Source organism: Venturia canescens, chromosome 9 (genome assembly GCF_019457755.1).
Source record: "Venturia canescens isolate UGA chromosome 9, ASM1945775v1, whole genome shotgun sequence".
NCBI classification, from domain to species: domain Eukaryota; kingdom Metazoa; phylum Arthropoda; class Insecta; order Hymenoptera; family Ichneumonidae; genus Venturia; species Venturia canescens.
The window spans coordinates 19920372-19934564 of NC_057429.1; the positions used below are offsets into that span (position 1 = coordinate 19920372).

The following is a 14193-nucleotide window of genomic DNA, read 5'->3' on the forward strand; positions in this document are numbered from 1 at the left end:
TCGAGTAGTAGAAATATCGAAAAATCATTCAGAAATTATGTCGCTGAGAGATAAAAACAAATGCAGACGTTTTTTCTTCGCTTTCTCAACTTTCAAAGTTTCGATGGAACAGCGCGGCACTTTGAAGATAAGAAGGAAGGTCGAAACGAGTCTGATTGATACAGTTGCTTCTGCGGTTTCTACCGGTTTCTACGATCGGTGTTTAAAAAGTCATCGGATCGTTTGATCCATGAAAAAACTCACCCTCGTCCATCGACGATGGTGGTTCGCCAGGTGCGCCGGTTATTATCGGTGCAATCATATTGTAATCATCCTCGAGATTGATGAACGGCGCCGTGTTCCAGCGCGGCGGAACGTTGGATACCGTTCTTTGCGTTGCTACGGGCCTTGTCACCGAGACCGGTGAGGAAAAGAGCGAAAGATTCGTCGGAGAAATGACACCCGACATCGAGCTGATCGTTGGATAAGTGAATATTTGCTGGAAATAAAAGAGAAGACATGAAGGCTCATTGCGTTAAGGCAGTAACAAAAGACTCGATTGGACATTGCAACTCGACAGATTCTTCAATTGAGAGCAAAGAAGCTTACTTGGCCAGGCTGTGAATGAAAATGAGCAAAAGTATATTCTCTGCTGGTGTGCGGGGCAGCGACGAGTATCCTGGTAGGGCTTTTGCGCCCTCCCTGATCAACGGAACTTTGGCACCCGGAACTAACGAGACCAACGGCCGCGGCTGCAGCGGCCATTTGTTGCTGCTGGTGTTGCTGTTGCTGCTGCTGTTGCTGCTGCTGCTGCTGCTGCTGCTGTTCCTGACTTCCTGGAGGGCCGAGGTCCGATGGATCGGTTGGCGAGGTCGATGAGGTCGGCGGCGATGCGGAACTCGTCGCTGACAGTTCACCGGTCGATCTTATTATCGCGACAGGCCTTGCCATCGGCGCCGGCGGCGGCGGCGGTAACATCGAACTCGGATAATACTGTGAGAACTTTTGCACCCCAGCACGTTGTCCGGCGAGTTGTGCCTGCAAAATCGCATACCACCGATCAACTATCGACCCGCGTGCGCCCGATCCATCCACCCCGGGCAACGCTCGATAACAAACAAACAAATTCTTCACATTTTTCGTTTACTTCGCGCCGATATCTAACGATCCATCAACACGACCGGAATTTTGATGCTTCTATTTTATCATATTTTTTAACTCAGTCAAATCTTCTTCGTCTTTGTACACCAGGAAGTAACAGCGCTTCTTTCATCAAGCTTTTGTTTTCCCAGTTTCCTTGTCTCTCTACTTTTGTAGCCTAGGGTGATTGGAAAACGGGGGTTGTGCAGGCCGGACATTGCCGCGTTGAGTGTCGCACCTGCCACCACTGTTATACCACCCAAAGGGACTCTTTTTCTCTCCTCATCAACACCGCGGCTACTTACTTACGTTTGGTAACTAAGTGCCTTGGACTTGGACTTTTAATTAAGGGGGGTAGTTCGAGGGAGGAAAACTCGGAGAAATTTCACTCGTTTGATCAATCTGATTGCTGCAGCGATCCACCCAATTTTCCGAACTCTTCACGACTTTTAAAGCTTATGGGGAGTTACGACGCATTCTAAATTTGATGGTTCGTCGCACTTTCTGATGAGTGATTCGAGCAGACTAATTTGCAGAAAAACTGTTAAAATGATAAAATTGTTGTTGGTACAGCGAAATATTTAGTCGCGCGTATTTGGCCAAATGATCGAGCTTTACAAGACATTTTTGTCATCCGAAAAGTTGAAACAGTAAAATTCGTTGGTGTTTGGTTTTGTCAAACTTTCGTTACGTTTTTTCGCCACTTTCAGGCAAATTTGGTAATGAGTCGTTGCAAAAGGCTCGAATAATCGATCGAGCAGAAAAATCGTTTGTTCCAAAATTGAGATGGAGCACTGAGAGTCGCTGATCGAGTTGACCAAAGGAAGAAAGCGAAGAGCTCACATTTCGCGGAGAATTTGAAGGCTGGAGAGCGGAAAATTGGAGCAATTTTTCCAGGGTTGGGGCGACGGGAATTGGGCGATATACAGAGTGGGGGCAGAGAGCGCGACACTGAGCGCGGGTCTTGCGGGGCCCGTAAGCTACCTGGGGTAGTTGCTGAGTGTTCTCGGCCTCCTGGCAAACGAAAGTAACGAAATCTGAGAGTGTGTCGTGGCCGTTTTCCGGATACTTGACGACCCCGGTGGACGCGGGATGTTCGGGTTGGTAATAGGCGAGTCCTGACATACTTTGTCCTGAGCCACTGGCGAGGCCCTCGTGAGGCGAGTGAAGACCTGAAATCAGTGGTATTGGCAAAAATTACATTTCGTCGTGTCCCTCTCAATAATCTCCAACTATTTTTACCACCCTTGACCACCCTCCTCCACCAGAAAATCAAAAAATCGATTCCCATGGGAAGACTCAACGAAGCTAAATGTGTTCATACGAAACCGTGGCATTCGGATTGACACCGAAGCTATTTCCAAACAAATTTCATCATAAACCGAGCATCAGATCGTCACGAGTCGACAAAAGTCTTAGAACCTGTTAAGGAGGGTGTATCGCGACGATGTTGCCATGCTAAATCATCTTAAAAATATTAAGAATTTCAAAATTATAAGAATTTAACGAAATTTGGTAAATCTATTCTTTAAAAGTAGATAAGACGATATAAATTTTTTCGATTTTTCTGCCGCATAGCTCTCGAGCAATCGAACACTAAAGTTCACGTCTATAAGCATAGAGTTTACATATATTTATTTATACATCTCGTGCATAAGGACTTCGATTCAACGCTCAATTATTCGATGGCCACGTGGTAGGAAAATTTGAAAAAAATTGTATTCGTATACTCGACGTCAAAGAATGTAGCCACCGAATTTTATCAAATTCCGATTACTCTGATTCCGCGATCCACCCTCCTTAAGGGGGAGAGAATCAAAACATTTTTACAGGAAGTATTGAAATATTGTATTCTCGAGTCCCGATAGATCGATAGCCCATGATTCTACAACAAGAACGCCAAAACAGAATCTCCATTGCCTTGAAGCAAAAAACATGAAGTAACGAGAGTGCAGAGTTATGTATCGATTGTTAAGAGGGTGGCTGAGGGGGTTAGGGTGGTAGCGGCGTTACGTCCGTATTGGCGATATCGACAGTGAGGAAAGACAGATGTAGAGATGACAATAAAGAACGTGAGATACTAGAAGTTAAGTAACTTAGTTTAATGCTCTTCTTCAACGTTTCATTTCCTTCTTTTTTCTATTTACTTTATTATTTTCTTTCTTTTTTTATGTTTTAATAGATAAGGCACTTTCCAAGCGTGAGGCTGGCTGGCTGAAAGTCATATTTTTAATATTTATATACATTTATTATATATATATGTATGCGAACGGTGCGACATCCATATATATATTAAAATATATTTGGTGCAACAACAAACATCAAACAGCAAGGTAAACAACGATTAAACAACACATCAAGAAACATCAATGATAACGACAACATCAACACCAACCATGATCATTTATCTGCTCGTAATATATACACATATATATATTTATATTTATATATGTATACGTTTGTATATACGAGTTAATAATAACACCAACATCGCAATAAAATATTTATATATATATATACACGTATAAATTTATACGAATATATATTGACGTTTTCTTCAATTTTTTCTTACGCATACACTGTATAAATTTATATATGTACATTGGGAAAGAATAGAAAAGTGAAGTAACAAACACAATTATTGAGAATATCATACGGAGCATGAACTGCAGGGTTCAGTTTCCTCTTTTTTTTTTTCTTTTTTTTTTTGTTCTTTTTTCTTTTCGTTATTTTTTTTCACATTTCAAAATAAATCAATCGTAATCCACATCCAGCATACGACATACCCAGAGCATTGGCCGTGTACAGTGAGAGTGAGATAGATGGGATTTTCTTAAGAACATACTGACAATAATAGTAATAAAATGGGTTGGTGTGCACAGTGTGTGTGTGTGTCGGCTTGTCGTCGGAAATTCAAACGATTGTTAACGTTTTCGCGATTTTATGAAAATTTGAGTAAAGTTGAATTTTGAATTGGTAGGAATTCGAGGAGTTATGAAGCTTTTTCTCATTTTGTTGATGGTTGCGAGAGGACGAAAAATCGAATTGCAGGCTTTTTGGCTTTATTATCTTCGGTGTCATTATTCGTGATTGCACTTTGAAAAAAATGCAATTTTGAGACCATGCTCTTGTCGAAGGTTTTTGTTCCATTCCGAGGACAAGCTATTATCAATGATCCAAAATTCAATCAGATAACATCGAGGGGAGTCATTGCACCTCGCTGGGTCGAATGAACAAGCCTTTTGATGCACGAATTTTTGCTCGATCTGCAGATCCATCGAGTTTCGAATATCCAGCTCAATTTTCGTCACGTAAAGTTACATCTTCCAGAAAACTTATTCCTTCGACCAACAAGCTCGCAATTTCCTTGCCGATAAATGCAGTTGATCAAGGGCTTTTTGAGAATAAGTATTAACACGTAATAAATACAGGTGTATAGTATGCGGTGAGGTTTTCAAGTGGGGGTTTACGACATCAAGACGCAGGTTCGACCCTAGAACCCCGCAACTGAGCAGCCATCAATTACCCAAAAAAGTGTCTCGTTTCTTCTCAACTCATTTCCATTGACAGACTCCTTGTTAAAAAACACTAGGAAAACCGAGCTCGATCACGTGCCAATTCGTTCGATACGGAAAAACGAAAAGGAAAGTACGCAGTTTAATCTCGTTACCGAAAATGAGAATTATTGCAAGTCAAAGATAAGATTTAACCAATTATTGTCGATTTGCAGAACTTTTCGCAGTCTCTTTTTCAAAGGAATGCGAAAAAAACGCTTCGCAATTGAGCCTCGTCACGAAAAATGAGTATCATTTCCACTCGATTACAAGATCAGGCCAATTTTTCTCGCTCCATAATATTTCCACCCCTCAATACAAAAAAGCGTAATTTCGATATCTCTCCGATGAAAAACTAAAAAAATCGTACATTGGATCTCGTTACTCATACGAACGATAATTTTAAATCGAAACCAAGACAAGGCCAGTTTCGTCGGAGATTTGCCACCCCCCGAAACATTGACAACAGCCAACAACATAGTCCCCCCTTCCTTCGTTACAAACCCCCTGAAAAATCACATGACTCCAATGTTTTCCACAAGGAAAAGTTTCAACACCAAAGACAATTTCAGGGTAATTGTTAATCCCAACGTCGTTGGGTTTCAGTCAAATATATCTATTGCCGGGTTCTAAGGTTAAGGGGGTTGGGCAGGGGGTGGGGTTTAGTCGGGCAGACGGGCAGACAGACAGACAGACAGACAGACAGACAAACGAACAGACAGACAGACATAGTTATTGATGTTATAATCGTTTATATGTGTATATATATATGTATATATATATATGTAGATAGCCAGACGAACGGACAGATAGAGACACATTACAGTGACACCAAGTAAAACAGTGACAGCGAAAAAGTAAGACAGAAAAAGATAGAGAGAGACAGCTAGCTTACCGAACGCAGGGCAGGTGGGAACGAGCTAATATGCTGCAGTTAGCAAGGTTTATATCTATTTTAATTGATTTTGTATTTATAGTCATATTTATATATAAATGTATATAAGAAGCCGCCCGTCCGTCTGTCTGTGCATGTCCTCAAGCCCCAGTAAAATAATTTTCGTTATTCCTAGCTGTGACGTTGTTATTTTTATCTTATTATTATCACAAATAAAATGATAATAATGCTTATCAATCGAATCGCTTAATCTTATGAGGTTTTTCAATCGGACTTGGTGACTCACTCTGCCATTATATTTTGTGTTCTGACATAATGTGGTGAGAGAGCCGGTGAGCGAGTGTTTCGGTGGTGTGGACAGACTAGCCAGACGGACAGGCAAACTATCGAAAAGGTGACAAATGAAATAGAATTTTTGGTTAAACTTATGCGATTTGCATGCCCCGTTGCACGCCGCGATTCGAATCGGAGTCTCGAGGCTTCGGGAAAGAATTTTCCGAGCTTCCTCGCATTCGTCGGGTAGTTTTGGAAATTGAGCTTTCCAGGGCTCCGACGCTACGACAGAAAGAAACGAGCTTACGGAATTTAACGCTCAATTCGATTCGTTTGCTTGCTTGTTTTTCTTTCAAACGTCCTTCGCCGATTTCCGAAAGATTCGTTTCCTCCTAACGCCCGTTCCAAAGACGAAATTTCATTGCCAATTGCCAGAGGTCCCGTCTTAAGCTCCTCACTCGTTTATTTTCACCAGAACGACACGTTTCCGGGGAGTCGACGCACGTTTTTAGAAGATAATAATACATTTACGTACGCACAGTTATCGCGTTTAACAATCGTGCACACAGCTGCAGGCGGCTAGTTAGGCACACTTAATGCAACATCGATATATCATATGTCAAATATTTATATATTTATGTATAGAGAAACATCGAAATATGTGTTAAGTTATTACTTCGTGTGATACACAAGTTCGAAGTTGATAGAGGGACGGTGGTCGGTGACGATTGCGTTGACGACGACGGTTTCGGGCTTGTTCTAATTCGTCATTTCGGTATACGAACGACCTCAGGCGTCAACTCCTGGTGATCGAGATTTCCGTTAGCCACTATCCCACTCATCTATACGGCTATTTTATATATTAAAGATATTGCAAGGACGATTTGTCGCTACGACAATATAATCATTTTTCATCGTCCCCCCCATTCCAGGCTATTCCTTTATCTTTTGAGTCTTTTATTGCCAACTCGGTGAGAATTTTGTCTCGATATTTTCGGCCTCTTACGCCCCGTTCCGAGGACTGTTTATTCGTTTAATCGGAAAATTAATTTAATGGAGAAACGTCGAATTTGACGAGATGTCAAAAAAAGTGTTGATTCAGTTACAATTATTGTGGAGATACAAAACTAAGGAGCAATTTTACCGAAAATAATAGAATTTCGCTCCTTTTTATCAGGGGCTTTGGTCCCCTTCGTTTCTCAGCGATTCGCGAAGCACCGAAATTCCGCATCTCGCCCCGAGTCGAAACGCCCCTAACATCGAGTCGGTGAAGAAAGCGATCGAGCCGCATTTTTCACTGCGCACATCGGGTGCGACATTATGAGGCTGTGCGCGAGAAATTGGACGTTTTCTCAAAGAATATTGAACCATTAACTACTGCCAAAGTTACGACAATTCGCTTGATTTCGGGAGCAAAAACTGAGTCGCTAAACAATAGCCAAAGGCGAGTGTCGCGAGAGACACGAGAGTGAGTCGACACACGCGGTACACCCTTAAGAATCGATTTTACTAAAAACTTTGATCGTCCCCCGTTCGCGACGCGGTGAAAAGTGTGAACCAAGCTTCCCAGTTCTTTCCAATAACGAACGGACATCGCGCGTGGGGATCGAGATAAAAGTAACATTTATATTATCATACTTTAATAGATAAAAATAGATAGAGAGAAGAGACGTGACGTGAGACAAGCGACCGCTAACGTTCCAGGGCAATGCCAATAATATATAAGTGAGATGTGGACCAATTTATAGATATAGATATATATGTATAGAGAATGTAGAGAAATAGAGAGATAGAAAGACAGAGAGAGAGAGAAAGAGAGAGAGAGAGAGAGAGAGATAGAGAGTGCAGCACAACTACCAACATTTTACCATATCAAGAGCCATGACGAGCGCGCGCGAATATAAAACGATTTTGTTAATTTGTTTAATGTCTGTTTCATATGCCAATGTCATAGCAACGATCGATAATCGTATCTCTGTTATCCATAATAAAACAACCAAATCCGTGCTGGCGCGTTCTCGATACATGTATAAATATATCAATGTACGTAATACACATAGAGATTCAAATGAAATTAGACAAAAGTGCTGCTAAGGGGACAAACATACATTTGAGGTATTCTACGTGAGTTGGGAAGATTTCTTTACTCGGTTATTGTTTCCTCGGCCGGTTGAACATCGAGATAAAACAGTGGCAAACAACTAATGAGGATAATCCATCGAGGAGAGATGAATTTTCGAATGGCTAGATGGAAATGATTTTTCTGTTAATGTATTTGAGATGATTTGTGTTTTTCTTCTCGAATTTGAATTTTTTCCACGTTTTTTAACGACGAAATCGTCAGATTATTCGAAGGACAACGTTTTTCAATGGTATTCATTAAATATTGCAGTACAAGAATTTCGAGCCAAACTTCGAATCGGCTTGGGCAACCAAAGTGTCCCTTCTCGTCCGCGGGCCTAATGCGTCAATCGATATTAAGATCGCTGTACAGTGACGATGCAGTGAAACATTATTTAATCGTGCCCGCGAACTCGCATTCTCAACGGAGATGTATTGTGGCACGAAACTACGCGATCGTAAAAAAATGAAAACCCATTGAAACGGGACTCTGTGCGAGATCGAGTGTGCAGTGGACTCGACGAACGTCATTTTAAAAGTCGGCTGAGCTCAGTACGAATTACGATTAACTCGCTTCGAACGAAATTCAATTGCAAAACTCACTTTTTTCTGCTTTTTTATCTTCAAACATGAAATACTAAAAAATTCTAAAAAAAAAATGATTTGTATCTCTGCTGCGATACAAATTATTAAAAAAAAGTATTTTTTTATTTCGAGATTCGCTCGATCAAGTAATAGAAAAAAGGGAGAATCGTCCACTTAAAAGTGAGAAGAAAGCAGGCAATTTCGTTCCACAATACACGAACGTAAAATTCGAGTGAAACAACGTATCGATTGCACGTAAAAGACAACAAAAAAACATTTAATCAGGTCGCATAACGAGTGTATGTGTGTGTACGTGTGTACGTGTGTGTGTGTGTGTGTACGTGTAATTATAGTCATTGACTTTTAGTGAGCGCGCTCGAACGTGGAGTAATATATAATATGTATGTAGGATAGATAGATAGAACATCATAACCAATCACAAAGTACCTTTTGGTCGAGTTTAGCGAGCTTCTCTCTACGCTCGGGCTCAGACTGAAACAGAGATCACGCGTAATATCGCATATTAGTGATTCTCGACAGTCGTCACTTGAATGATAGTCGTAGTCGTGGTTCAATTACTCTTAAATTTGAATTCTATTTCGTGACGTTTATTTCGTTTCTTTTGGTTACTTTTTTTTTTGGCTTTTTTTCTTTATCAATGTTGAGTGAAAGTTTACGACTGACAAGGAACGATTTCAACGGTCCGGATTGAATGAATTTGGAAAAAAGTACATTCGAGCTGGAAAACGTCGAGCTTTACTTGCTTCCACGAATGATTTGCTCCGCTCATTCCGATCTTAGACGTTTGCTCGCCTGCCATCGTTGGGAACTTTTTTATTCACGGCCCTTTTCTTCATTCACCTTGTCTCACTCTTCTATTCTATTTTTGTTTAACGAATAATAAATGATTTTGTTTTTCCCGTGATTTTCGTATACGGTCTCTGCTTCTGTTAATCTTACTCGGCGGAACAGTCAAGGCTGCTTCGTTAGCCACACGATCGCCGCCCGACGAGCCCGGATTAGGTCCATCTCACACTACTTTTTTCGCTCGTTTTATTCACCCGACTACGTGGAATGAAGATCATGAGAATAAAGCTTAGCCACGCGCACAGAGAGGAAATGAGGTGGCGGCGTTCTCAAACCGCATTGGACACAATTTTTTCAGTTTTTCTTCATGGCCCACTTATGACCTTACTATCATTTGTTATCGTTAATTCATAAGTATTATTGTTGTTATTATTATTATTATTATTATTATCCAATAATAATTCGACTGTTAAAAACGTTAGGCAATATAATAATTAATAAAAGCATGTTAAAATGAGACAGTGGCACGAAGGACCAGCACGAGAAAGTAGGCAAAAGATCGTTGTTGAATTTCAGAGGTTCCGCAGGCTCGTTTTGATCGAGAATTTCGAGTGTGTCATTTGCGGCAATGTGATATCGACGTCGCAGAACGAGGCAATTCGTATTGACGCCAGGTTAATAACGAATCGTGCGTCTTCCATCGATTTATAATTGCCATACATTTCGAACGGTTTACCATTAAAGGGCAACATTATTTATCGCTGAAGATAAAAGTTTTTCGCTGCTGTTGCTGCTGCTGGTGGTTGCTCTGTTTCGAGATTTTATCGGTAAGAGAACATACCCGTTTGCGAGTGGGGTGAGTCCATTCCGCGATGTCCATCCTCGGGCCTGAGGACGGGGGAGAAGGTCGGGGCGCTCGAGACCGAGACCGTCGGTGCTTTTTCAGTCTTGTCGTTTCGTATGAGCTGGTGCACCGGCGGTGGACCTTTAATTAAGAAGCCAAATTACTTCACGCCTTATTTCCAGGCCAAACAACTTTCACATTATTCTCTCTTCTTTTTCTTCTTCACATTTTTTCAAAGCTCGCGCTATTACAGACAAATATACTTTCGGATACTTTTTTCACGCAATCGCGAAATTATTTCTCCCCGCGATAACTCACCGAATCCATCGAACTTTCCTTACACGCTTTCCCTGACAAAAAAAAACGCATTTTCGGACCAACCGAACGGTGGTTTTCGCTTCGCAAACGTGCCAAATTCAACGTCATGAAATCAACATTAATTTTTTCATAAACGACGATCCGTTTGCTCCCTCGTAAATCCTCCATTCATTGTTATCGTGACAATTAATTCGTCGAGCCAGCATCGATTTTTTTCTCACTCTTGATGCGGATATATATAGGAAAATTTTCGAAACTTACTGAAGCTAGCCGCGGGCTGAGCGTGATCTGCGGCCGAGGCTGCGGATGGTGGGGTGTAGCTACTGCAGTAGTACGGCGGGTGCTCTATTTTGATCGCGTTTATTTGAGGCTGCATGTCGCTGAGGTCATGCAGTATGGACGCTGAAAACGAAACGCATATGAAAACACACGTACACTTATATCTTGTGTGCGCATAAGTGTGAAATATTTCAACATAACCCGAATCCATGTAATAATAACAATAATCATTCTCATTTTAATATCACTCGAATTTAGACGATAAGAGTCTATTCGATCGCATATATTGCGAGTTGGCTATCGAACGTACCGAGACTATTATTCGCAATAATAATGATGAAGGTGATCGTGAGAAACGATAGTGACGAGGGAACAGGAATTTTGATACATTGATGTTGCCATTGAAAGAAGTGCGAAATGTTTTATTATTTTCGAATGATTCTGTCTGCGAATGATCAGTCTGCAAGTTTTTATGAAGTTTCACTCCGAATGTGGGAAAATCGAGGAAAAGCTTCGGATTTGAAGTAACTGCAGTTTTTTAGGTCGCCTCTGATGTTAAGGTAGTCCATCGACGAAACGATTTTCTTAAGAGAGGCTTGAAATTAACACAGAGCTTCAATGGCTAGTCGACTCACGCGCACATCAAATTTCAAAGGTTTCGTCTTTTTGGTTATTGAGATAAAGGTGCTTAAATTTGAAGAAAAATGCACAGGGACTATGCGTAAAAAATCGTTTTTCCATTTAACGAATGAACGCTTCTTACACAATAATAATTGAGTATATAATGAAGGTCTGGGGAAAAAACTCGAGACGATTGTCTCGTTAGTATCAAAGATATTACGTTAAAGATTGAACGAAATTGGTTGCTTATTTCGGGATTTTTTTCCGAAGTATTTTCAGTATTTCGGCCAGGGATGAGTTGAAAAAATGTATTTACGATTTCGTATAAATATAACTCTGACATGAATTTAGAGTGATTATATCTTTAATTGGGAAGTAAAAATCGATAGAATTTATACACCGATAAAATACGATCGTTCGGGCATGATCTAGCTTAAGAAATTTGATGATTTTGAGAAAAAGAGAAGGCCACGTTGCGAAGGGGCTCGGGCTGAGAATTGTATCGGCATTTTTTTCTCACCAGACAATTAAAAGGGCACCTGCATCTGTTCGGGTTTGATTCTAGTCTCGTTCAGTCTCGATAATTCTCAGCGCGTTCGCGCGCGCGCTTGGTCGCAAGTTTTGGGAACGTGTGCGTATCCTGTGAGTAAATAAATATACGGAGGAACGAGCTGAAAATGTAAAAACGGGAGTAAGTCGTGGAAAAGGAAGGAAAGATAAAAGGACGCGAGGAGAGTGCTGGGCGAGGCTCGTAAATGAAGATATTCAAACGGCGTTTTCGAAGTTGGACTAGTTCGATCGGTCGAACGAACTCGCGACGCCGACGAGCGGGCTATCAACCGAACCGAGCGCGCGTCTCTTCGTTTCTAGGATGAGCAGAAAGAGACGACGTTTCAACGACAGAGAGAATGACAAAGGTAGAATGTGTACGTGGAGTGAATACGCTCGCGGAATATCGAGAGGCTCGCGGACGACGGAGAGCCTGCTCCGTTCGGATCGAACACGCGAGGACTCTTCTCTCCTGGGAACCCGATCAATTTACTTCACTTTTATGCTATCTTTTTATCCACACGAGCATAAAAATACACGTACGCACAAGATTGAACTGTAGAAAAATGAGTCGCAGGTTAAAAATGCTCTCAGAAAAAGGGGAATTCGATCGAGAGCTCCGTATTATATATTCGTGGGCTTGAATCGAGGAGTTTGGAAGGCGCGTCGGAGGAGCACACGGAAGATGAAATTTCTTCATTTCCCAGTTCGCAGTCGCCGCGAGGTGGCGGACAAAGTTTTTCGAGAACTCGTGCGAGAGAGGCTGTTGGCGGTATTTCGGGATCCCGCTCCAGGACGAGTGAACTTGCTCAAAAAAAAGGGAAAACGAAGGGAGGGATAGAGAAGGAAAAAAGAGAATGAAAAAAAATCGCTGTCTATGCACGAGTCGCATAAATGACTGTGGGCGATAGAGCACAGCGTGAAGCATTGTTGAAAGAGTCCGATGGGAAAAAAGCTTGCCACACGCTCCAGGGACGCAAAAATGCACCCGCTCTCGTTGAAAACGAGATGTTTTTATCCCCCTTATTCTCTCTCATTCTCTTCGCTGTAGCATTTGGTCGGGGAGGTTCGGTGTCGTCCCAATTCTCTCGTCACTTCGTTCCGCCCCCTCACTTTTTCCACTCTCTTCGCAGGTGATATTTTTCCGAAAAAATTCAGCCTGATTTTCGTCGCTGTATGGGCGCCCTTGCGAATGAATTTTTCCGCGTGGCCCTTGCGCCGGAGGCTTCGTCCGCCAGTTTTGTTTCCCCGAAAAAAGAGCGGACGCGAGTGGAGTCCTGAAAATTTAAGGGCGTTTTTCGGGCCACGAACATCCCCGGGACCGGCGGCCGCTGCGCGAGCAAGTGCTTGAGTAATAAATCGAGATGAATTGTCTTTTGGATCGGAGTGTTTTTCGGGGGGAGGAGGAGCGAGAAGCCTCGATTCGCAGCCCGCGACGCATCGGTCGTAAGGAATCCTTTCAGCCATTCCAATTCCACGCTGCGAAACGACGTCGCCGAGTGCGAATAAATTTTTCCTCTTTTTCCGTACGGACGTTAAGTCACATTTCTCTGACAGTTGCGCGGGCTTAACGAAATACAAGAAATGCATAAATAATATTGTGAATTACGACTCGCCTTTTTCACCGAGCTGCACCCCGCGCGCATCAGCCCGGGGAATCTCACAGAAGAGAGAGCTCGAGAAAAAGGCAGAAAAAGTGAGGAAACGTTGGAGGTTGTCCGATAGTCTTTCGGCAAAAGAAACTCGGGTTTTCCAAGCACGATCTTGATTTCGCTGCGCGTACATCTACGCCCTCCTTCCGGCCTGCTCTTCGTCCGAGTAGTTTCAGCTTTTTCTCTCTCTCTCTCTCCTTTTTTTTTTTTTATCTTTTCCTCCGTTTCTACGTCTCTTTTTTGTCCTCCCCCCGTCTCAACTTTCCTCTTTATTCGGTGGTTCTACTCGAGGAATTCGTGCGATCGAGCGTCCTCGCATCCGTCCTGGGAAAAATGATTGGTCACGCTTTCCTTTCCTCCACTTTTCGTCCTTTTTCTCGTTCTCGCGAAGGAGCGACACCGCGAGGGAAGAAGCGTAACGAAGATTCAACAGGGGAAGTGAGCGCGAAGAGAGGAAAAGCGAGAACGTTGCGTCGCGATTCCGAAAACGCTGCTGCTGCAGTTTCCGTTCCGTCGCTAGAGTCGCGTCGGCTCGAACGACACAAGCGAGAAAGGGAGACGGCGCGAAAAGCCAAG

General features: G+C 42.4%; 1 protein-coding gene across 8 annotated transcripts in view; it reads right to left on the minus strand.

Moving 5' to 3' along the window:
- The window catches only part of NfI (Nuclear factor I), a 57696-nt gene that overhangs the window by 5328 nt on the left and 38175 nt on the right, over nt 1-14193 (minus strand). For 7 of the 8 annotated variants that reach the window (XM_043427785.1, XM_043427784.1, XM_043427791.1 and 4 more), the window contains 5 exons: nt 10778-10918; nt 10196-10339; nt 2104-2291; nt 589-1017; nt 244-478 (listed from right to left, as the gene is read on the minus strand). In XM_043427785.1, coding sequence (XP_043283720.1) covers nt 244-478; nt 589-1017; nt 2104-2291; nt 10196-10339; nt 10778-10918 — 1137 coding nt within the window. The remainder of the gene's footprint in view (nt 1-243; nt 479-588; nt 1018-2103; nt 2292-10195; nt 10340-10777; nt 10919-14193) is intronic. The other variant, XM_043427786.1, reaches the window with a different exon arrangement.